A 22,155-nucleotide genomic window follows, 5' to 3' on the forward strand; every position below is an offset into this window, starting at 1 on the left:
AGGTAGTATCTCTTTGTACTTTTGATTTGCATTTCCCTGATGATGAGTGATACTGACCATCTTTTCATGTGTCTATTGGCCACCTGGATGTCTGACTTCTTTGGAGATGTCTGTTCATGTCTTCTGCCCATGTTTTAATTGGGTTATTTGGTGTTTGGGTATTGAGTTTTGTAAGTTCTTTATATATTTTGGATACTAACCCTTTATTGTCATTTGTTGACCTTCAGAGGCTGTCTTAATTTTGTTGATTGTTTCCTTTTTAATGCATAAGTTTTTTATTTTAATATAGTCTCAATAGTTCATTTTTGCTTCTGTTTCCCTTACCTTTAAAGATGTGTCTAGCAAGAAGTTGCTGTCTATATTCTCTTCCAGGATTTTGATGGATTCCTGTCTCACATTAGGTCTTTCATCCACTTTGAGTTTATTTTTGTGTATGGTGTAAAAAAGTGGTCCAGTGTCATTTTTCTGCATGTGGCTATCCAATTTTCCCAAAACCATCTGTTGAAGAGACTGACTTTTTTCCCACTGGATAGTCTTTCCTGCTTTGTTAAAGATTAGCTGACCAAAGGGTTGAGCGTCCGTTTCTGGGTTCTCTATTCTGTCCCATTTATCGATGTGTCTGTTTTTGTGCCATTATCATAGTGTCTTGATGATTACAGCTAGAGGTCTGGAACTGTGATGCCTCCAGCTTTGGTTTTCTTTTTCATCATTGGGTCTTTAGGATTTTCTATATAGTGTATCATGTCATCTGCAAATGGTGGAAGTTTCACTTCTTCCTTACCAATCTGGATGGCTTTTATTCCTTTTTCTTGTCTGATTGCTGTGGCTAGGATTTCTAGTACCATGCTAAGTAAAAGTGATAAGAGTGGACATCCTTGTCCTGTTCCTGATCTTAAGGAGAAAGACCCCAATTTTTCAACATTGACTATGATGTTAGCTGTAGGTTTTAAATAGATGAACTTTATTATGTTGAGGTATATTCCCACTAACATACTCTGTTGAAAGTTTTATCATACTTTGTCAAGGGATTTTTTGGCATCTATTGAAATGATCATATGGTTTTTATTCTTTCTCTTATTGATGTATGGTATCATGTTGACTGATCTGTAACTACTAAACCAGGAATAAATCCCACTTGATTGTGGAGAATGATTTTTTTTAACATATTGTTGGATTTAGTTTGTTAATATTTTGTTGAGGATTTTTCCATCTATGCTCTTCAGAGATACTGGCCTGAAGTTCTAAACTAGGGAATTCTTGAAGAAAAGATAATCAAATTTAAGTCCTATCTAAATAGCTAATTTACTAAAATTTTGAGCTTTTAATCTCATATTATTAAACAAATTTACCTTTTACTTTTATAAAACTAGTTTACTTTAAGTACTTGAAACAACTAGGATATATCTACCCAATATTATTTTGGGGTCTCTGGTTGGAGCTTGCAGACCTTCTTAGAATGCTTATAGTTTTCAACAAGTTTGGAAAATTTTTGTCCAGTATTTCCTCAAATACTGTTTTTCTGTTCCTCACACAGACACCCCATCCAACCTGCGAAATACATGCCAGTATGGGTAGGAAATAAACTTTTCCTGCTACAAACAAAAATTTAAAAAGATCCTGTAGTTGTTTCACAGTGTAACTTCTAATTAAATGATGTACTTCTGATTGACAATAGTTCAGGTAGGGTAAGGAACTATTTTACTTCCTCCTAGTAGAGAAAGCTATCACCTCTTTGAACTTCCCTAGGCTCTAGAATGGTGGCCATCTCTAGCAACTTAATTACAAGACCAGAACTTTTTCTTGATTCTCTTAAACTCAGTCTAAATTCATTACAAAATTTACTTCTGGAGGTTTTACTAGTTGTCTCTATTGCTAGTCTACAAAATTCACCTTTAATCTTTTGTAACAATTTGAGTGCTCTTAAAATGTTTCTATTATATTCAGGGTAGACTCTTAATTCCCAAATGATTCTATAAAGAGCCAAAGAAATAGCAGGATGGCAAACTGTTGGATTATATTACCTTTTATTTCTTCATTGCATTTCTAGGCAGTAATCATTTAAAATGTTCCTCCAAACTCCCTCTCAGAAATGGATTTGTTCCCAAAGGCTCTTTATTTAAATGTCATAAAGATCTACTCTTCTGAGTGATGTGAGTGCCTCACAGTAGTCTGGCTCTGAAGTTGTTTGCCAACTCTCATTTCTTCTAATGTAAATGTAAATGGAGGTTAAGAATAAAATACTAGGTTTATGAATCTAATGTGGGGAATCATCAGCACAAAATGTAACCATATTCTGTTCTCTACTTGATATAATGGGAAGAGAGAATCAGAAAAACCCTTCAGATAACATTTTATGAAGAACTGACAAAATGATCCTGTGATAGATATTCATTTGACTGAAAGTTCTTATGGTCTATATGTAAATGTCTGATTAATTTAAATGACTTGTTATAAAACTAATGATGCAAAAAAATTTACTACTTTTATTGATTACACTGCTAAATACTAACATGGCTTTTGGAAATACAAATCCATATACTTCCTTACCTGGGATTGGAACAAGGTACTCTTTGAGTGTTCACATTATCGCATAAGGGTTCTCCTCCATGGTAGATACCTGTTCGAACATAGATCTTAAAAAAGAAAAAAAAAGAGTATGTGTATAAAAATACATACAAACATAATATATATACACATTACAGAACCAATATTATTACATAATCCCTTTAGGCCAGGTATGTAATTCAGAGTTTTTCATATTATAGAGAGATAAATTGGTACATATACTAAATATCACTTCAGATTCTTAGCAGTTGCAACAGTACTCCATAAAGACATTAATATTTCTGCAACAAAACATATGCATATTTACACTAAATGGGATATATAAAAGCTATAAAAATTCTTGCTTTTTTAGGTCAGGTTTTGCTGCCAAATTAATTCTATAAAACTCATGGTTTTAAGAACTTAGATTATGGAAATTAAAATGATTAGAATATTAGAATTATGGATATTAGCATTACAGACAAAGACTGTAAATGGTGCACAGCTAAGGGAGAGGAGTAGTTTTCTAGCTATCTGAAAACAGTGCAGGCCGACAGATTATTATACATAGTTCAGTAAAAAAGTTTATGTAATTCATATAATAAGCATCAACCCTTGACTTTACCTTGTCAATGTCTCGAATATTTACATTCACATAGGTTGCACAAAGGATTTTTATTCTGAGTGCACTATTTATAACCCAAAGGGATTTTGTAGATGTTTCTCCATTCATATATGGTGTAGCTGTGGAGATGCGTCTGGAATATGAAGGCATTGTGAAACAGTCCATTGGCAGTTGGGAATAAAGGCTTTCTTTAGCCATCAGCATCAAATTGGGCATCCTCCCAAGCATTATACAGCTTCTTATGTACTGTAAAAGATTAAGAGGGGAGGGAAAAAGCCATTTCTTAAAAGGTGTTTCATTTTAAAATCAACAAACATGTAAGCAAAAATAAATAAATAAGTGAATAAGAAAAAAAAAGAAAGAAAAAAAGAATTAAAAACAATGACCAGAGGATACTCATTATGAAAACAGTTTATATCTGAACAATGTTAATCAGCTTATCCATGTTATCTATAGTCGGACTCGAAATATCAGTATATAAAATCTAAAGGAAAAAAAAGCATCTGTTCTCTCAAATTCATCATCAATCTCTCAAATTAAATACAGCATTTTTTTTAAACTTAAAAAAAATTAGTTATTTATTTCTTTAAGAGAGAGTGAGAGAGAGAGAAAAAGCGCAAGCAGAAGGAGAGGGAGAAGCAGGAATCCCACTGAGCAGGAAGCCTGATGTGGGGCTTGCTCCTAGGACCCCAAGATGATGACCAGAACTGAAGCAGACACTTAACTGACTGAGCCCAGCTGCCCAAAATAATTAGAGTATTAAAAATAAACTTATGAAGCTATTCACTAATACTAATCATTGAATTTTCAAAATGTCCTAAATATACAGATACTTGTCCCCAACTTTTACATTTCATATTAATATTTTTGAAGCTTGTTACTCACCTTATACTGACTTAGAGGATATTTCTCAAGGAAGTATTCATCACATCCACACACTTTTAAAATATACTTGCCCTGATATTCTAAAACACAGAGTTTGAGTTGTTCAGATGATAGCAACATACTTCTAGTTTTTTTCCTGATTGCTTCAGCAATTACTTGTTCTGGCACACAGTCATGGTTGATTTTCAGCGTATACTTCTGCTTGTCATTATTTGGAGAAACTATTACCCAAATCACCACTATTATTTGCCCTATAACAGGAAAACATTATTGGATACAATCACCATATATATTTCATTTTTCAAGAGACAAATTTTAAAAAGTAAGTACTATGTACTACCATTATTCTAACTATAATCAGAAATGACTTATAATCAAACTAATTAAATACAGGTAAATATCAGGCAGAAACCACAAATCTTTCATATATGACAGGGCTGCCCGGCCATGCCCAAATCTCATGTTTCATGACAAGCATGCAAAACTGTGACTAGTGGGTCACAATACCTGAGGTCAAGCTAATTTCCATCCTAAACTGCATCACATACTTCCTGAGTGAAGAGTGACTCATGATGGTATCAAAGGTTAAACAGTACCTAAAGTAGAAGAGTTTTTGGCAACTATGGGAAAGAATCATGGAGACATAATGCAAATTCTGAATCAGAAAGAGAGAAAAGGTGGTGGAAGAAGAGAGAGAATATGAATTTTTAAATGTTTTCCTTTTAAGATCAATTAAGCTGGGAGGAAGGAGGGAAGATGATGAAAATGGAAAGATTAAAACTATGGTAGAGTGGTCCAGGTGTTCACAGTATAATTCTTTCAATTTTTCTGTAGGAAAAGTTTCATAAAGAATGTTGGTGGAAAATAAAGAGAGACTTTCATTTTAGAAGGTATGCTAAAGTAGAAAAGAATTTCAAATGAAGATTTTACATTATACTGCTTTAAACTATTTTGAATAATAAGTGAAATAGTAATAAGATGTCTTAATTCATCTACCAACAGAATTTTGTATTTAATAGTATGTGAAAGCTAACTTATTCTAAAACTTCAAATTGAAAACTTCACTTTGTTATCTTGAAAAATACAGAATGTTTATCTGATACAAATGACATTTCCATTTCCCCAGAGTGTATAAATTTCCATGTTCACTTAATTCTAGAAATTGATATATATATATTTTTTAATATTTTATTTATTTATTTAACAGAGAAAGATCACAATCAGATGGAGAGGCAGGCAGAGAGGGAGATAGAGGGAAGCAGGCTCCCCGCTGAGCAGAGAGCCCGATGTGGGACCCGATCCCAGGACCCTGAGATCATGACCTGAGCCGAAGGCAGCGGCTTAATCCACTGAGCCACCCAGGTGCCCCTAGAAATTGATATATTAAATGTCAAAAGTCAATCTATCAGATTTAGTTATTGTATTTAATATTAAGAAATTTATTTATATACAAAGTTTTCCCAAAATTTCATAAAGTATTTCTATTTACATTTTTTATTTGTAAAAAGATCAGTTGTAACTGTGTAACAATGAATTTCAAACGCAAAGTTCTTTAGTTTTATTGTTAAGATACACAATTCACTGGGATCAGCACTGTATGTTCGCAATTCAATCAATAAATATTTATTACATGCATATATATTTGGCACTCAGCCATATCTTGTCAGTATAAACAGTCCCTGCCTTCAAAAAGCTTCTCATCTAGGTGAGACAAAAAGAGATAGAAATTTTTACTATAGTGACCAATTATAGTAGATTGACAAGTTTCTTACCTTTATCTAACTTATTATATATGTGCTTTGGCAGTTCTGGTGAAGATTCTACATTTGGAGGATAGACATACATTGCTCTACTATGAGGTGAATTAAGATCCCGAAGATCCACAGCTTCTTTACAAACATTCAGAATATTTCTTCGGAAGTCCTGTACTTCTGGATCTTTAACCATATCAAATTCACACACTGGCATGCCAATAGCAAAACCTTAAAAAAATTATATAAAGAATATAACATTCTTTTAAACATACAGTACAAACATGTTTCTTACAAATGGGGAACTTGACACATTGGGAAGATTACAATAAAGAAGTCTCTCTGGGTTTAAAGAAATTTTGATGAGTACATAAAGTAAGAGTTGACAAAGACTCAAATATTTTTAACATATAACACATAATATATTCCTGCAGCTTGGAGAAAAGGAAGCAAACATCCATGTAATTTTTAAAAAGACTAACAAAACCAAACTGGGATATAACAACTTTCTTAAAGAAAAACTTAGAGGATATTACTAAAAATAGTTCCTTGGCCAAGTAGTCAAAAAATACTTCTGATTTGTAATGGTTTTTATTTCAAAATCTATTTATTTAAGGTTACAAAGGCAGTTAACGGATTCAGACAAATATTTTAGTAATGAGAAAATAGTTAAGTTTCATAGTTATTTGCTTTTAGAATAGGACAACAATGCCATTGAGATAAAAACTGTCATACCAATTTCTCGATTGAGGATCTTTTCTTCTCGGTTGCCTACTGGCTCAATTACTTTTAAAAAGGGTTGAAAAAGCCGAAGGTCACAAAGTCGTCTTGTTTCATCAAAAAATTCTTCCCTTTCTGCTTCTTGGGTAACACTTACGAAAATGTAAGAAGATTCATCTTGAAGAAGTTGATGGAGAGGGTACTTTCTTGCTTCTTTAAATAATTCATGCTTTATAGTTATTAACGTAGCCTCACGGAGGCATTCTAACGTCACTATCATTCCATTTGGTAGTAAACATTCTACTAGGATTCTTGGGGGCATCAAGTGGATGCCCCACAGTTCACCTGATGATGGTCTTGGAGGCATTGTTCTGATCCTTTACAAGTTTTACATATAAAACTATTTTAAGGAATTAGATGAGTGGCTGTCCCAAAGCAGAAATCTAAACCAAAGGGGGAAAAAAAACATGTTAAAAGAAAAACTACAGGAGAATATATTTATGGCATTACTAAATGTAAAAACTCATTTTCTGTAGTTTGAATTGATTAGGGTATTAATAATTCACCTTAAATATTTTGACAGGGACTCTTGCTCCAAATTAGGATTCCAAAGGAGGAATTAGAAAAAGCACTTGTATTTAATTATTTAATAAAATCATTCAGTTAAAAACACATTATTTTAATAGATTTTTAAAGGTCTATCAGGTCTATAATGTCTATCAGGCACTATCAGGTCTTACCAAGACAGAGCTGACCCTATGGGAAGAACACTGAAACTAAAATTCCCATCACATATCACTTTTATCATTCTATTTTATGGAGCAAAAGAATTTGGACCGGAAAGCTCATGGGTCCACTGCTCTCATTTTAAAGGCGAGTAAAGATGAGAGAAGTCAAATCTTCCTTTTCACTCCCTATCTCTCTACCCTGCGGTAATGAGAAATTGTATGGCTTTGTCTTTTTCTTAAATTAACCTTTGTGATCTCCTTCTTTGCATTATTGTCAAGTGACATCTTAGACCATTCTGCTTTTAAAGTATAATTTGTGTATATATTCAGTATAATATAAAGTGTCATCAATGCATTTTCCTTGAGATATGATGATAAATTTGAATTATCCATCTACTTTATCAAATAACCCAGCCCTAATACTTCTGACTGAAATGAACTGATCTACACCCAAATGAGACCCACTGACTCTCTTTGTTAATAAAATGTTTTAACAGTGTTAAATACTTGTTATATTTTTTAAAATACAAAGTATTATTAGGATCTGAAGTCCTCATTTTTAAAGATGTCAAAAATCTCTGAGATTCTTTAGAAAATACTACAAAATCCACAAAGCCAGAAGTTTATTTTTTGTTGTTCATATTTTCTTTTATTCAGCAAGCTATACTATAAAGGCACAGGAAAAGGTAAACTGAGAGACTATAAAAAAGAAATGAAAGCTAGAGAAATGAAACAAAAGGTCCCAGATAACTTACTATATTTGATTATTCTATCAGGCACTATGCGCAACAGTCATACATGATACTTTGTTTATTCACTAAAAATGTATTGGAGCTAAAAAAAAAAAAAAAAACAAGTACTGGGGCTTTTCCACAGGACCATGTTAGGTCCTGGGAATATGATAATTTGGAGAAGACAGACATGGCCCTTGCCCTTCCAAGGCAAAGTCAAAAGTATGAAGATTATGAGTTTGTTGGGTATAGGATAATTAAATTCACAGGTAATTTCACAGACAGAAACTTGTCTTTTCTGACTCCTGTACGTCATGCCCTTAACGTCTAATGCATCAACAAACTGTTAATTCTATCTCCGGAATCTGCATACTCCACTACTACTCTTAGTATCTTCGGTCAGGCCACAATATTTCTTGTCTGGACCACTACTTAGGCCTAAATGGTGTCCCTGGATCTAGGATTGTCCCCTACAATCCATCTTTCACTTTACAGCCAGTGTGAGCCAGAAAGGGCAACAGGGTCTACTTTGAGCAGACTTTTTTGCTGTCTCTAGGTTGCAAACAAGTACTTATAGTATGCTTCAAAGTTCCAATACATAAAGGAGGTGAGAAATAGAAACAGCAAAAATTTCAAACCCTCCCCCATCTCTAGAAATATAGAAATCAGCTGGAAGACAATAGAGAATGTAAAAGCGATTTTTAATAGTTGAAAACGTTTCTTCAGATTTATAAGAGACCCACTGAAGTTATAGGATTTAAAACATAATTATTCTATTTCTTACATTTCTAAATGAAAATTCATTGGTTAGTAAAAAGACCAGATGAACCAATCTGTGGGCATAATTATAGAAGTGACTGAAGCTAAGCTTTTTAAAACATACAAAAAATTTGAAGAATGCAAGGGAAATGCCAAATGACTACTTTTAAATGATGACCTGCCTGCTCAAAAAGTTCAAATAACAACAAAACCAAACCACAAGCCACACCAAAACAGCAGCTGTGTTTATAGTTTTCTTTGTTGAATGGTGCTCACAGGTCCACATTATGGAATCACAAGGGCAACTATTTTATATAATAAATAACATCTCAGAGTCTCATATGTTCCCTAAAAATTAGCAAAAGAGAAGACTAGTATAGCAGAGAGATTACTGGTTCTAATCTTTATCCTACTATAGTATATTTATGGTCAGTTAACGATTATTGAATGCTCAAGACACCCCTTCTCATTAAGGGAATAAATGTGATCACAGCCATAAAACACTTGAAAGATTCTGGAAGGCAGGCAATGGCTGGCACTGTGGTAGTACTAAATAGAAGAGAGAGGATATTAACTTTGTCTTCTGATGTCAGGCCTGACTCTGTACAAATCATTAGCTCAGAGCTCACAAATGTTAGATACAGATTTTGAATCCAGGTCTAGATGACTTCAAAGTACACACTGTAACCATGCTGCTATTTGGGTTTCAGTTATGACCAGGTAATACTCATTGGTGGTAAGTAAGAAAATGGGCTCTAAAGTTACACTGGATTCAAATTCTCACTGCCTTAGTAAATAGCTGCTTTGCTTCGGTTTAATTTATCTCATTGAACTTCATTCTCCACACCCTGTTTTGTTAAGTTGGGATAATGGCAGAAAATTCATCAGACTGTTGTATGAAATGAGTTAATATATGAAAAACATGTAAGCAAAGAGACTGGCATAGAGTAAGCATTCAATAAATGTTAAATATTAATAAACCTGCAAAGTACACCCACACTACCTTTTCAAGCTATTATGAATTATCCAAGGCTTGTACCAGATAGAAACGGGAAAAAGCAGCTTGAGTTCTTTTACAGTGGAGGCAAGTAATAAGGAGCCTTATAAAGGAGTGCTAGTTTCAAGAGCTGAATGTTGAAGGTAGCACCGGTAATGCCATGCTCACCTACAAGACTGGAATAGTACTGAGTGGCTCAGAGGCTGGTACTTTCATAGCTGTCTCTAGTTTCCTGGATTCCTAATATTCCTATTGAAATGGTACAGTTATCTACAGCTTAAGGAAGGAATCCCTTGCTAACCCCCTCTGCTTTTTTTTGGAGGGATATCTACCTGTTCTGGGCTCTAAGCTAAATATGCTATGAAAACTAAGGTAAATAAAATGTTTTCACTTCGGTTGTTGAGGAACTCAGAGTTCACTGGGGAATGAAAGATAAGAACAACGTTGACAACGGAAAATTGTTGTAGGACAGAATATGAATTTAAGTAATGGGAAATCTCCAACTGCTTGAGGAGGTTAGAGAAGGCATCAGAGAGGTAAAATTTAAGTAGAATATTATAGAAGAGCAGGGATCGCAGGAAAGGTACCGGCAGCTTGGACATGAGGAAAGTGTTTTAGATTGCCACAAGAGTATGTGTGCTAAGTCACAGACCATGAAAAAACACAGCCTGTTACCAGCAATACAAGTTGTTTTTTATTACTTGAGTTTGAAGTGCATGGGAATAAGTAGGGTTTGTAGCAAGGAGGGAGAGAAGTAGGCAGGGGCCAGAAAGGTGCACAGATTCCTTGTTAAGGAGTTTGAATTTTAGGTAGTATGCTGTAAGTAAAGGGAGTCTTCTAAAGTATTTTGAGCAAAAGAATATTATATTTTTTTCATGATTTTAAATTTCAGATTTCTAAAAAAAAAAAAAAAAAGTTTCTCTTCAAATAACAGGATATAATCAAATAAGCATTAAACCAAGGTGTAAAAATGGTATCTTCTCAAATTCCTCTAATTTTGGGGGAAAAAATCCCTAGAGTTAAGAATCAGCATATGTAACTAAATATGCATATGTAATTAAATAAAAGGTCCTTCATACTATAGAAGAAATTAAATGCTGATTAATTAAATCATAAATTGAATGCTGATAAAGATGGTGGAATTATCTAAATGCAAGTGCATAATCTATTTACAAAGGAACTTATTTGAAAAGCAATAGAGGGGGATAAATCACTATAAAGTTAATATTCAATTTAATCTCTATAGTTTGGCAGTTTGAATACACAACATGTATTCACTAAAAATAAAATATTTTAGGAGTAAAGAACTTCTCTATTGTTATTTTTGTCCTTTCTTTACAAACCCTTGTGTTGAGAGCTGACTTTCCATAGACTGCAGTGAACTTTATACCACTATGTGGGAAACCCTGACCCAGACGCAGGGTCTGCCAATGGTTTAGCACCGGGTTCCCCATCAATGTATAACTGAGTGACCCGTGAGGGGTAACCCTTTTTTTTGGCTGTGACCCATTTCCTGGGACAAGGGGCTCTGCACCGGACCTCAGCCTTAACACTACTGAGCTTTTGAATTCAGTATGTCAGAACGAAATATTCTAATACTGAAAAATCATAACTATTCAGGACTCTTAGGTATTAAGTTGGTTTTACTTTTCCCCTAACTTTGTATATATCTAATGATAAGCTATTTCAATTGGGGTGCTCCTGCTTTCTTAAAAAAAAAGTATATATAACTCACAATTTACCCTTTTCTTGATGAATTACATCCTTATTATAAAACAATTACTGTGCTATTCTGAAACACAATACAGCAAAGCACTTCAGTATTATGGAAGAGTCTGAGTGTACTTTTGGCCCTACTTCCAAAGACCCCAGGTTGGAGATGATGCTTTTTAAAGTGGTCCCCATCTCCTTGTTTTCCAGCCAGCCTGTGACAGTAGCCTCCTCTTCTTCAGTTACGCACTGTGTTTGGGCAGGAGGCACTTAAAGTCTTTGGTTCTTAGAAGGCCTGAACCCACATTTATTTCTTGGTTATCGCTGGATCTGCATTAGCAGTCCAAATGAGGGCAATGGTATTGCTCAGCTGGAGTAAAGACAACTTTAAGCACAAAATAGACAGCAGAAATGAACATTAAAAACAGTCTCAGAGTCTCCACTGTCACTTGACTTTTATTAGTTGAGGGGTTCTTAATTCACTGGACAATTTAAACATCTAATGTGCTCTCTTTCAGCCCAAGATGACAATGACATTTTAACAATTTGTTTTTTAATTCAAAGCCTTTCTTTGCTTATATTAATATAACAGTATTTTCAGGTTTCATTGTTTTAAGCAAAGATTGTCAAACTATGATCCACATGCCAAATCCAGCTCAACATCTGCTTTTGCAAATAAATTTAAATGGGAACCCAGCCAATAAACTGTGTTCGTATATTGTCAATGATGTTTTCCCACTACAACAACAGAGTTAAGCAGATGCTATACGACGATAGAGCTTAAAACACTTAATATCTGGTCCTTTACAAAAAAGTTTGCTGGCTTCTGATAAGGCATCAGAATTACCCAATAAATCAATCTGAGAATTTTCTTTTTTTACAGATTTCATTATTTATTTGAGAGAGAAAGAGCATGAGTGTTAGTGAGGTGAGGGCCTGAGGACGAGAGTCTCAAGCAGACTCCCTGCTGAGCATGGAGCCTGATGTGGGGCTCAATCTCAGGACCCTGAGACCATGAACTGAGCTGAAATTAAGAGTCAGATGCTTAACAACTATGCCACCCAGGTTCCCTCAACTGGAGAATTTCTAAATGGACATCACATAATAAGTCATCCTTAACCCTGCCTTTTGGACCACAATTCTACAATTTCACTTGAAGTCCTTCGGGGCTGAGGTGGAAAGGAGGCATTAATTTTAAGGCAGTGAAGTTAAGATCCTGAAATAGGAAAGTATCTCAGAAGTCAATAAATTGAATATTTTTAGTGTTGGGAGATCATTATCTGATACAGAAATTTTTGTGGAGCACTTCTAAAGTTAACCCTAAATGTTATTATTTCTAAAATTCATTCCATTATTTCTGCCTTTTCTATCTCTTCACATGCCTGTCAGCTATTAGAATTTTCTCTTGGTCTTTTTACCCCCAATTCCTTTAGCAATGATTCAAGAGATAGTTTATCTTCATTTTTGTCATTGCTTAAAGTGTTCTTTTGCTAATTAATATTCATCTCAAAATGCACCAACAAAATCTAGTATGTACGTATGAATTATGAGTCTATAAATACATTCTAAGACTGCAGAGACTTTTTCTGACTTGATTACTTTAAAATAAAATGTATACATTAGATATTTTAATTCAGGCTTCAATTTCAAAAGTATATTATATTAAAAACAGTTATTTGTTTTTAAAGTATAATATTACATCTGCATCAGAAAGTAATTAAGATAAGAAAGCTATTTTGAAATGTATGCTTGGAAATTTAGGGGGATAGCTATACTGACTCCACTGGCAGCTTAATCACCTCAAACAGCCATAATCTGTTAAAATAAGTAGCTCGTGTTTTCTAGATATCTATGTTCCACAAATACAGAAGCTTCCTAAGTATTTACTGAATGAACAAAAGTTTTACAAATACTTATTTCCTATTTAACTGATACTTTTAACCAATGTTATTTGATTTAATGGACACATATGAGTATATTTAGATATATATTGACAAGATATTTTCCACCCTTATTCTCAGAGAGCTCAATGAGAAAACATTAACATGTAGTTTTGCTGCTAACTCAGTTGCATCTTTTATTTACTCATTAACTAGAAAATATACTTGCCTGTTTTTTTACTTTACCAAATGGATCCTTACTTTAGTCTGATTTAGGACAAAATAAAAAACTTAACTCTATACTTGCTACAGAAATAACATGATTAAAATCTGGATTAATAATTCTAAGATCTGATTAAAATTACTTTAAAAGTAACTTTTAAATACTCTCTCCTTAAAAAGTTACTTAAAAGTTACTTAAAATACTCCTTAAAAGTTACTTTAAATACTTTGTTACTTACTCCCTTTTCTTAATGTTACCCAGACTCTTACATATATGTCTATAATTGTACCTTAATACATTCTTAAAGTTATCTATATCCATATTTGACTTTCTACTAGACTATAAACTTTTTCAGGATAGGATCTTTTTTGGGGTCACTACAGTCCTAGACCATAAGAAGTAGGAAAACTAAATTGCTAAAGTTAGCCCAAGGGAAGTCCCAGGGCCTGAAATAAAAAGAAGTAGCAATAGTTAATAGAAGAAAGAGATGGATGAAGGCATCTTATAAAGGGAAATCAAAAACACTGAGAGACTAACTGGATTTGAAGGTAAGAAGGATAATTTTAAACAAATTTTACTGTAGTGGAAATGCATGGGAAACAAGTGTTTTTCAGTATGATTTTCCAGGAGCCCCAGTAGGGGCCTCTAAAATTCTCTTCCTCTAAGAGTCACTGAGCTGTTGTTGGAGTGAGTCCAAAGGGACAGCTGTAATATACACTAGTGCTGGAAGGATGCATTTTATCCACTTCTTTCAAAATGCTGTCCTTCACTGACCTTTACAAGCTGACCATGAGAAAACAGATTTAACTCATTCTCTTAGTTATTCGGAGAGACCTTAACAATTTCAGGGTGGAAAATCGAGTTCTCATGACTGGTATGTAGAAAATTCAAATTCCTTTAGAAGGGAATATAATTCATTTTCACTATTAAATTCACAATACTGTGAAATACACTTCAGAGATTTAAAAATACATTTCAGAGGTTTAATGATTTGTTTAAAATAAGAGTTCCCAAATATGAGGTTCATAGGTGGGCTTAGGAAGGGTCTGTGCTAATCGATTTAAAAAAAAAAAATAATGACAAACAATTAAGGTCTAAGTCAGTTATGTCTATGTCAACATAGACTTTTTTTAAAATATTTTATTTATTTATTTCGAGAGAGAGCATGAGTGGGGAGACGGGGAGAGGAAGAGGGTGAAGTAGACTCCTGGCTAAGCAGGGAGTCCAACACAGGGCTCGATCCCAGGACCCCGAGATCATGACCTGAGCTGAAAGCAGATGGTTAACTGACTAAGCCACCCTGGGTGCCCCTGTAGACTTTTGATTATCAATAAACGTGAACAAGGACTTTATTAGGTGGATTAAAAGAATCTAGTGTGACTAGCAGAACTGAGAGTAAACAAGCATCAGAGTTACTAATTCAGTATAGATTAATTCTTGATCTTAGATTATTAAAAAAGGAACTTGAATTCTATATTTTATATAAAGAAACTTCACTAAACCTCAAAAGATGGAGTCACTAATTTTCCCAATTTGAACTCCGATAATTCAAATTTTAGTGTGTGATAAAATTTCTTAAAATTTAAGCTCAAAAAGAGACTAAATATTAGAAGATGGAGGTGATGGGTAGACATATAGACAGGATTACGAGGAAAAGTAAACATAGTTAAGGTACAAAATACAAAAAAAGATATTTCACAATATCATACAATTTAAAAAGACAAATGACTCTTCAGTGACATAGAGTTTTCCAGGAAATATTTATTTTCTCTTTGTGAGGGAGTCAAGGCAGATTATCATAGTTTCACATAAAACAAGCAGCAGGCAGTCAAAAGTCAACAGTAAATTGGGCAACTCTAGAAACCCCATTTACGTTTTTAGATCCAGATGGCAGTATTTGGTAAGCTATGATTCCAAAATATAGAACTGAAAGAATGACTAATACCTCAAATGAAAAACACATTAATATTTTGCCTTATTTTTCTAGTAGTAGAATACTTTTGCTCTAATTCTTTGATTTCTCCTTATTAACCAGCCCACCTTGTGACTGATGGCATGTATTGATAAGGCAGGTGGAAGAATCATGGGTGCCTCTTTCTGCCCAAAGGACAAAGCTAATGATTCCATAAAGAAAATCTAACCAATGACTTGAGCTTTAACATCTTAATACCTGGAACAAATAATCAATGGAGCTGAAAACATTTTGGAAACCTCTACATTTTTTTCAACTATGGTATTACTCACTGTTGAGTAGCAAAGAAAACAACATATATGAACCCAGTCTAGTTCTAGGGGTAGAAGAGAAATGGTCTAACCAGGGTTTTTGCTTTTGTTAAGATCATTGCTCTATCATCCTCAGCTCTACCACCCTTATGGAGAAATCTGCAATTTTTTTTTTTTTTAAGATTTTATTTATTTGAGAGCAAGCAAGTTGAGGGGGTAAGGGGTTATAAGGATAGTAAGAAATAGTCCTAAGCAGACTCTGCAGAGAGTGCAGAGCCCAACATGGGGCTTGATCTCATAACCCTTGACATTACAACCTGAGCAGAAACCAAGAATCTGTTGCCTGACTGTGCCACGCAGGTGCCCCAAGAGAATCCTGCAATTCTTCAGACTTCTCCAGGAGTTTCCTTATTTGCACAAAGTGAATAAAAATAGTTATTATCTCACAATGGTAAGAGTTAAATGAAACAATATATGTAAAATCCTAGCATAGTGGTTGGTGCATGGAAATTCAAAGAAGTTTCCCTCTCTTATCTATTGGATCCATGCTATCTAGATCCATGGGTCCAGAAAGGAGACAGAACTTAAGTGTTTCAACTTATTTTATAATTATTAAGAAATACATTTTTTTATTTTTTATTTTTTATAAACATGTATTTTTATCCCCAGGGGTACAGGTCTGTGAATCGCCAGGTTTACACACTTCACAGCACTCACCAAAGCACATACCCTCCCCAATGTCCATAATCCCACCCCCTTCTCCCTAAGAAATATTTTGATGCAGAATATTTTACTTATGTATTTGAAATCTGTATAAATGTCTCTGTCCTCATCTTTTATTTGTCTCTGTATTCTTATTGAACGGCAAAATCCTTTTTTTTTTTTTTAAAGATTTTTATTTATTTATTGGACAGAGAAATCACAAGTAGGCAGAGAGGCAGGCAGAGAGAGAGGAGGAAGCAGGCTCCCCGCTGAGCAGAGAGCTCCATACGGGGCTCAATCCCAGCACCCTGGGATCATGACCTGAGCCGAAGGCAGAGGCTTAACCCACTGAGTCACCCAGGTGCCCCTGAACTGCAAAATTCTTAAAGGATGAAGTCTATACCTGTTTTTTTTTTTTTTTAAGATTTTATTCATTTATTTGTGTGAGCGAGCACATGAGCACAGAGGGGCAGAGGGAAAGGGAAAGCAGACTCCTGACTGAGCATGAAGCTGTATGGGGCTTGATCCCAGGATCCTGCGATCATGACCTGAGTTGAAGTCAGATGTTTGTTTAACTGACTGAGCAACCCAGGTGTCCCGAGGCCTGTCTCTGTTGAACTCAGTTTATACATTCAGTAGAGCATAAGCATTGAATAGACATTTGATATATTTCAATAATGATGAAACATAACAACAATCAAATACAAGTCAACGAGAGACATAAGAAAATGGCAGAAGAAATATATACAAAAATTCTTATTTTAGGGGCACCTGGGTGGCTCAGTGGGTTAAGGCTCTGCCTCTGGCTTAGGTCATGATGATCTCAGGGTCCTGGGAGAGAGCCCCACATTGGGCTCTCTGCTCAGCAGGAAGCCTGCTTCCCCCTCTTTCTGCCTGCCTCTCTGCCTACTTGTGATCTCTCTCTCTCTCCATCAAATAAATAAAATCTTTAAAAAATTCTTATTTTAGGGGCACCTGGGTGGCTCAGTGGATTAAGCCGCTGCCTTCGGCTCAGGTCATGATCTCAGAGTCCTGGGATCACACCAATTATGTGACTTTAAAGTGATCCAAGACTGTGTGATTTAGTGATACAGAAATGAACCATACTTGGTCCCATCAAAAAAAAAAAAAAAAATCCAAGAGATAGGGGCACCTGGGTGGCTCAGTGGGTTAAGCCTCTGCCTTCGGCTCAGGTCATGATCTCAGGGTCCTGGGATCGAGTCCCGCATCGGGCTCTCTGCTCAGCAGGGAGCCCGCTTCCCTCTCTCTCTCTCTGCCTGCCTCTCTGTCTACTTGTGATCTCTCTCAGTCAAATAAATTAAAAAAAAAATCTTTAAAAAAAATTCTTATTTTAGAATCATATATAATTGGTAAAATTTACTTCTTTTTATGTATATATGAAATTATATTGGTTTTCTTATTTAAAGAAAAAGAGAAAATGCAATGAGTGATAGAGATGAAAATGCAAAGTCATAGTAACAAATATTTTTGGTTCTTGGACTGAAAAAAATAATGACCAGTTAGGAAAAGAGAAAAGTAAAATGGTATTATATAGACTGTACCACTGATTTTCTCTTCATATTAAAAAAAAAAAAAGGCTTTTAATCATATTTGGTTTGATTGAAAATAAGCAGGAATGATCCTTTTGGGCTAAAACCCAACAACACAGCTCATCTCCTACATTAAATAATATGCTATCTGGTTCACTGAAGCAATACTTAAAGGAAATTTGGTATAATGTGGAGAGTAACTTTGTACAAGAGAAAAAAAACTTGCCTTGTGAATTGTTACAAACTAGTCTCTTTCATATAAAGAGAGAAATAATCCTCAAATATTTAAATTGCATAGGTGTATCTACATCTTCAAGGGCCAAAAGTATACTTCAACAAGACAGGGAAAAGAGAACCCCAATTATGTGCCTCGTTGTGTACATGAAAACTTAACCAATATGAGATCAATGACGAGACCAGCCCAGCAAGGAAGGAAGGAAGAAAGGAAATGCAAAATATGGCGGTGTTCTTGAAATGTTACTCCTATTTTCTGTTAAGCAAACATTTTAGGCTGCAAGGGAACATAAAGAGAAAAGGACCTTAATGTTTACCCTTTTACAATTAAGTTTACAACCAAACTTATTACTGATGATAACTATGGGGCTCATAGTCTGTAGTAATTTCCCTTTACAAATGAGACTCATGTACTTCAGGAACAAAAGCAATTTTGTACTTCATTGTACTCATACTCATGTACTTCAGGAACAAAAGCAATTTATTATTTGGTATTATTTAATATTTGGTATTGTGCAGATGTTGCCAACCACAGATTGTTTCTTGATTTATGGGTTAAGAAAAAAGAATAAAAGGGTTCTACTTTTCAGCTTAAAATCAGTATGAAAACTAACTCTCCCCTGTTTTTTTTTCAGAAGCCTTCATGTTTCACAAAAAGTAACTTCATTCTTTCTTGCCCTAAAGAATCTAACACCATCCTAGACTTGGTTGATTTGTAAAATTATGATTTCCTGGCTGCTAATGACGGAGAAAGAAGAGACAAAAAGAGTACATCATCCAGATCCTCGCTAGATAAATTCAATGGGAAGCCCAAAAGTATCTAGATTAAATATCTTAAATAAGAACATCTAGAAAGAGGTCACTGTAGCAATGTGTCTTCCACTTCCCTTGACTATTCTTTTAAAGACCTATAACAAACTGAAGGCAAGAGGTTTCCATAGCCATCAGGAGTAAGGATTTACTTCAAGTTTATCAAATGACTTTTTCTTTTATCTTTTTTTTTTTTTTCTAGTATAGTATAATGCCTTTGTAAGCCTTTCCCTATCTTTGAATACCTCAAGAATCTTCTTCCAACTCTTCCTGCCACTATGGGTAAGGGTGGATGAACTTCTGGAAAACACTCGCTTCACACTATTCCTTTTTGTTTTCTTTACTCATCAAGCATGAACAGCTACCTTATTTCCTTAAATCATGAGATGAAGACATAGTTTAATTACTTCTGGGGATTCTAGTCAGGTACAATTCCTTCTGGTGGTAGCTCTTTAGTGTCTAGGTGCATTAAAACTTGTTTGCACTCCACTGGTTAACCCTACGGTCTTTCTTGATTATGAAAAGATGAGTCTTGCACACCAACCTTATACTGCCATTATAAAGTGAAACTTGGGTTAACTACAGATTTCTCAGTAGACCCAGATGTTCTTTCTTCCTTGTACAGAACAGGTAGTTTGTGTCCACAAAGAGAAAAGAATCCCAAAATGATAAAATAGTAAATGTTCAATCTAGTCCACTCCAATAAAGAGAGCTACCTTTGATTGAAGGTACTGGCAGACACAATATATTCACCTAATTGAATCCAGACATATTTCATAGAGGGTCTTTTTGCTTTGGAGTATTATTTTCATTTTTTTACCAACAACATTCTAAATTCAAAATGCCATCTGCTCCATTTTCTGACAATGACAGAATAGTTTAGTATTCAACAGTAATAGGGAAAAAACTCCATTGCAAGTAATAATTGACCAACTTTAATAGTGATTTATCATCCTTCAATATTTGACCTATAATAAAGGGGTTATTTCACTAAAGCAAAATTTGAAGTAATGCTGAATAGCTATTTGGCAAGCAAAGGACACAGATCTCCCAGAAGCGCAATCAGAAAGAGAGAGGAGCTTAATTTCAGCACAAGCACCACTTAGCCAAGATGTGAACAGGAAAGTTCTAGGAGTGATAGTATGGCAACGTCAAGGCAAGTGAGTACAAATATTTTAAAAATCTATTTTTTAAGCCAATACAATATGGGCACAGTACCTAAGAATCCACTTGATAAGAGAGAGGTCTTAGTAGATGGTCTTTACTTTGCCTTTTTAAACATTTATTGTTCACTTATAGTTAATATGGTGTAATACACCACATATCTCAAAAGCTATAGTTATTATACTTTAAAATGAAAGCAATGTGAATGACAATTGAAATGGGTGTCACTGTAAAAATAGCAACATAAGTGACCAGTAAGTAGAATATTTCTATTTTATTCACTGATGTTCAATATGTCATCTGTTGACCACCTAAGGCATATTATTAAACAACACATTCCCTTATAATAATTCAGTAAGTTAAAGAGCTTCCTTAGAAAATGTATCAACTGACAAAAAATTGTAAACCAGTTATTTAACCTAAGTCATTAAACTATTATCCCAACAACTGCTTCGCACATTACAATTTATTAGGTAATCCTGCTGAAAGTAAAATAAAGGCACAGAGTGAGACTAAGAAGTTTGAAACAGATAAAGGAGCTAAAGTTCTAAACATTCACTAGGGAGTAATAACTCAAGAAAGGGAATGAATGCAAATACTAAAGCGAAGAGAGAAGGGAGCTCCGGAGTTGGAGAGACAGAACATGGAGGACAAGAACAGAGACTTTTGAGTCTGTGCTCAGTAATGGTTATTACGGAGATGGACACATGATGGAGAAGGCTGATATGAAAATGTGGAAAACATTTATTATGGTACATAAAAAGCACATTCAAACCTCTATTTTTTAATTGCAAGATTAAGGTTAAACAAAACCAGACCATTAACTTTTATTTACTTATTTTTAAGATTTTGTTTATTTATTTGACACACAGAGAGAAACAGCTTGAGAGGGGACAAAAGCAGTGAGAGTGGGAAAGGGAGAAGCAGGCTCTCCTGAGTAGGGAGCCAGACATGGGGCTCAACCCCAGGACCCTAAGATCATAATCTGAGCTGAAGGCAGACTCTTCTTAACTGACTGAGCCACCCAGGCGTCCTGGGCCACAAACTTTTAACTTCATCTAGCCAATACTAATAATTTCTACTATTTGATAGTTGCCTAATGGTCTAAGTGGTCACAATTTGTTAGTCTCATACCAATTTGATAGGGCATAAGAAAAAAAGGCACAGAAAAAAATTCTTTAAAATATCCCCACTGTCAATACTGCAAGTCAGAAATTCACCTTTTGTCTCAAAGTTTTTCTCAAAGATAAAAGTATGGGCTCTACTTTTATAGCATAATTAACAAAACCACAATAATTAGCTTATTAGTTTAAAAAAATCTACTTTCACATCTCTAGCAATCAGCTAATTAAAACCTGTGCTTGGCTCCTTTGTTCCAATTGGCTTTACAATTCTAGTGTTCTTACCCATTACTAGTCTACTCACAATGGTATCATTAGCACTAAGATCCAAATAACAGTGCTGTATTTATGACTGCACTTTAGTTTACACAAAAGCAAAATTCTGAGAAGAGCATGAGTCATTATCCCCAGGGTAAAAAAATAATGTTTCTTTGGTCAGAATATGAAACTTATTACTGAAACCAGTAATTTAGCCTAGAAATTCCTTTTCTGAATAAATGGAACAGAATGTTTCTTTTCTCTATTCGAACACTCCAAAACTAGACAGAACTGTCCATCTGTCTGCTTTTACTACTCTACATATCTGGTGTGTGGTGACAGAAAAACAACCTTTAGTCTAACTATTTTCAATACTGCTCTTTTATTCTGTCCTGTCAGAATATCATCTTCCCAGGACAAAATACAGAGACAGACAGACAGACAGACATACACACACACATACACACACACACACCCTCCCTCACTATTTGGGTAATCTATTACAAAGTCATTGTAAAATATGTAGAGGACATTCTAAAA

General features: G+C 34.6%; 1 protein-coding gene across 1 annotated transcript in view; it reads right to left on the minus strand.

Moving 5' to 3' along the window:
• Positions 1-22,155, minus strand: part of PIK3CA (phosphatidylinositol-4,5-bisphosphate 3-kinase catalytic subunit alpha) — a 78,662-nt gene that overhangs the window by 25,032 nt on the left and 31,475 nt on the right. The window contains exons 2-6 of the mRNA XM_032340358.1: positions 6,541-6,968; positions 5,827-6,036; positions 4,055-4,305; positions 3,170-3,415; positions 2,548-2,633 (exon numbers count right to left, since the gene is read on the minus strand). Of these exons, the coding sequence (XP_032196249.1) occupies positions 2,548-2,633; positions 3,170-3,415; positions 4,055-4,305; positions 5,827-6,036; positions 6,541-6,892 (1,145 nt within the window). The 5' untranslated portion in view covers positions 6,893-6,968. The remainder of the gene's footprint in view (positions 1-2,547; positions 2,634-3,169; positions 3,416-4,054; positions 4,306-5,826; positions 6,037-6,540; positions 6,969-22,155) is intronic.

Source organism: Mustela erminea, chromosome 1 (assembly GCF_009829155.1).
Source record: "Mustela erminea isolate mMusErm1 chromosome 1, mMusErm1.Pri, whole genome shotgun sequence".
Classification (NCBI taxonomy): domain Eukaryota; kingdom Metazoa; phylum Chordata; class Mammalia; order Carnivora; family Mustelidae; genus Mustela; species Mustela erminea.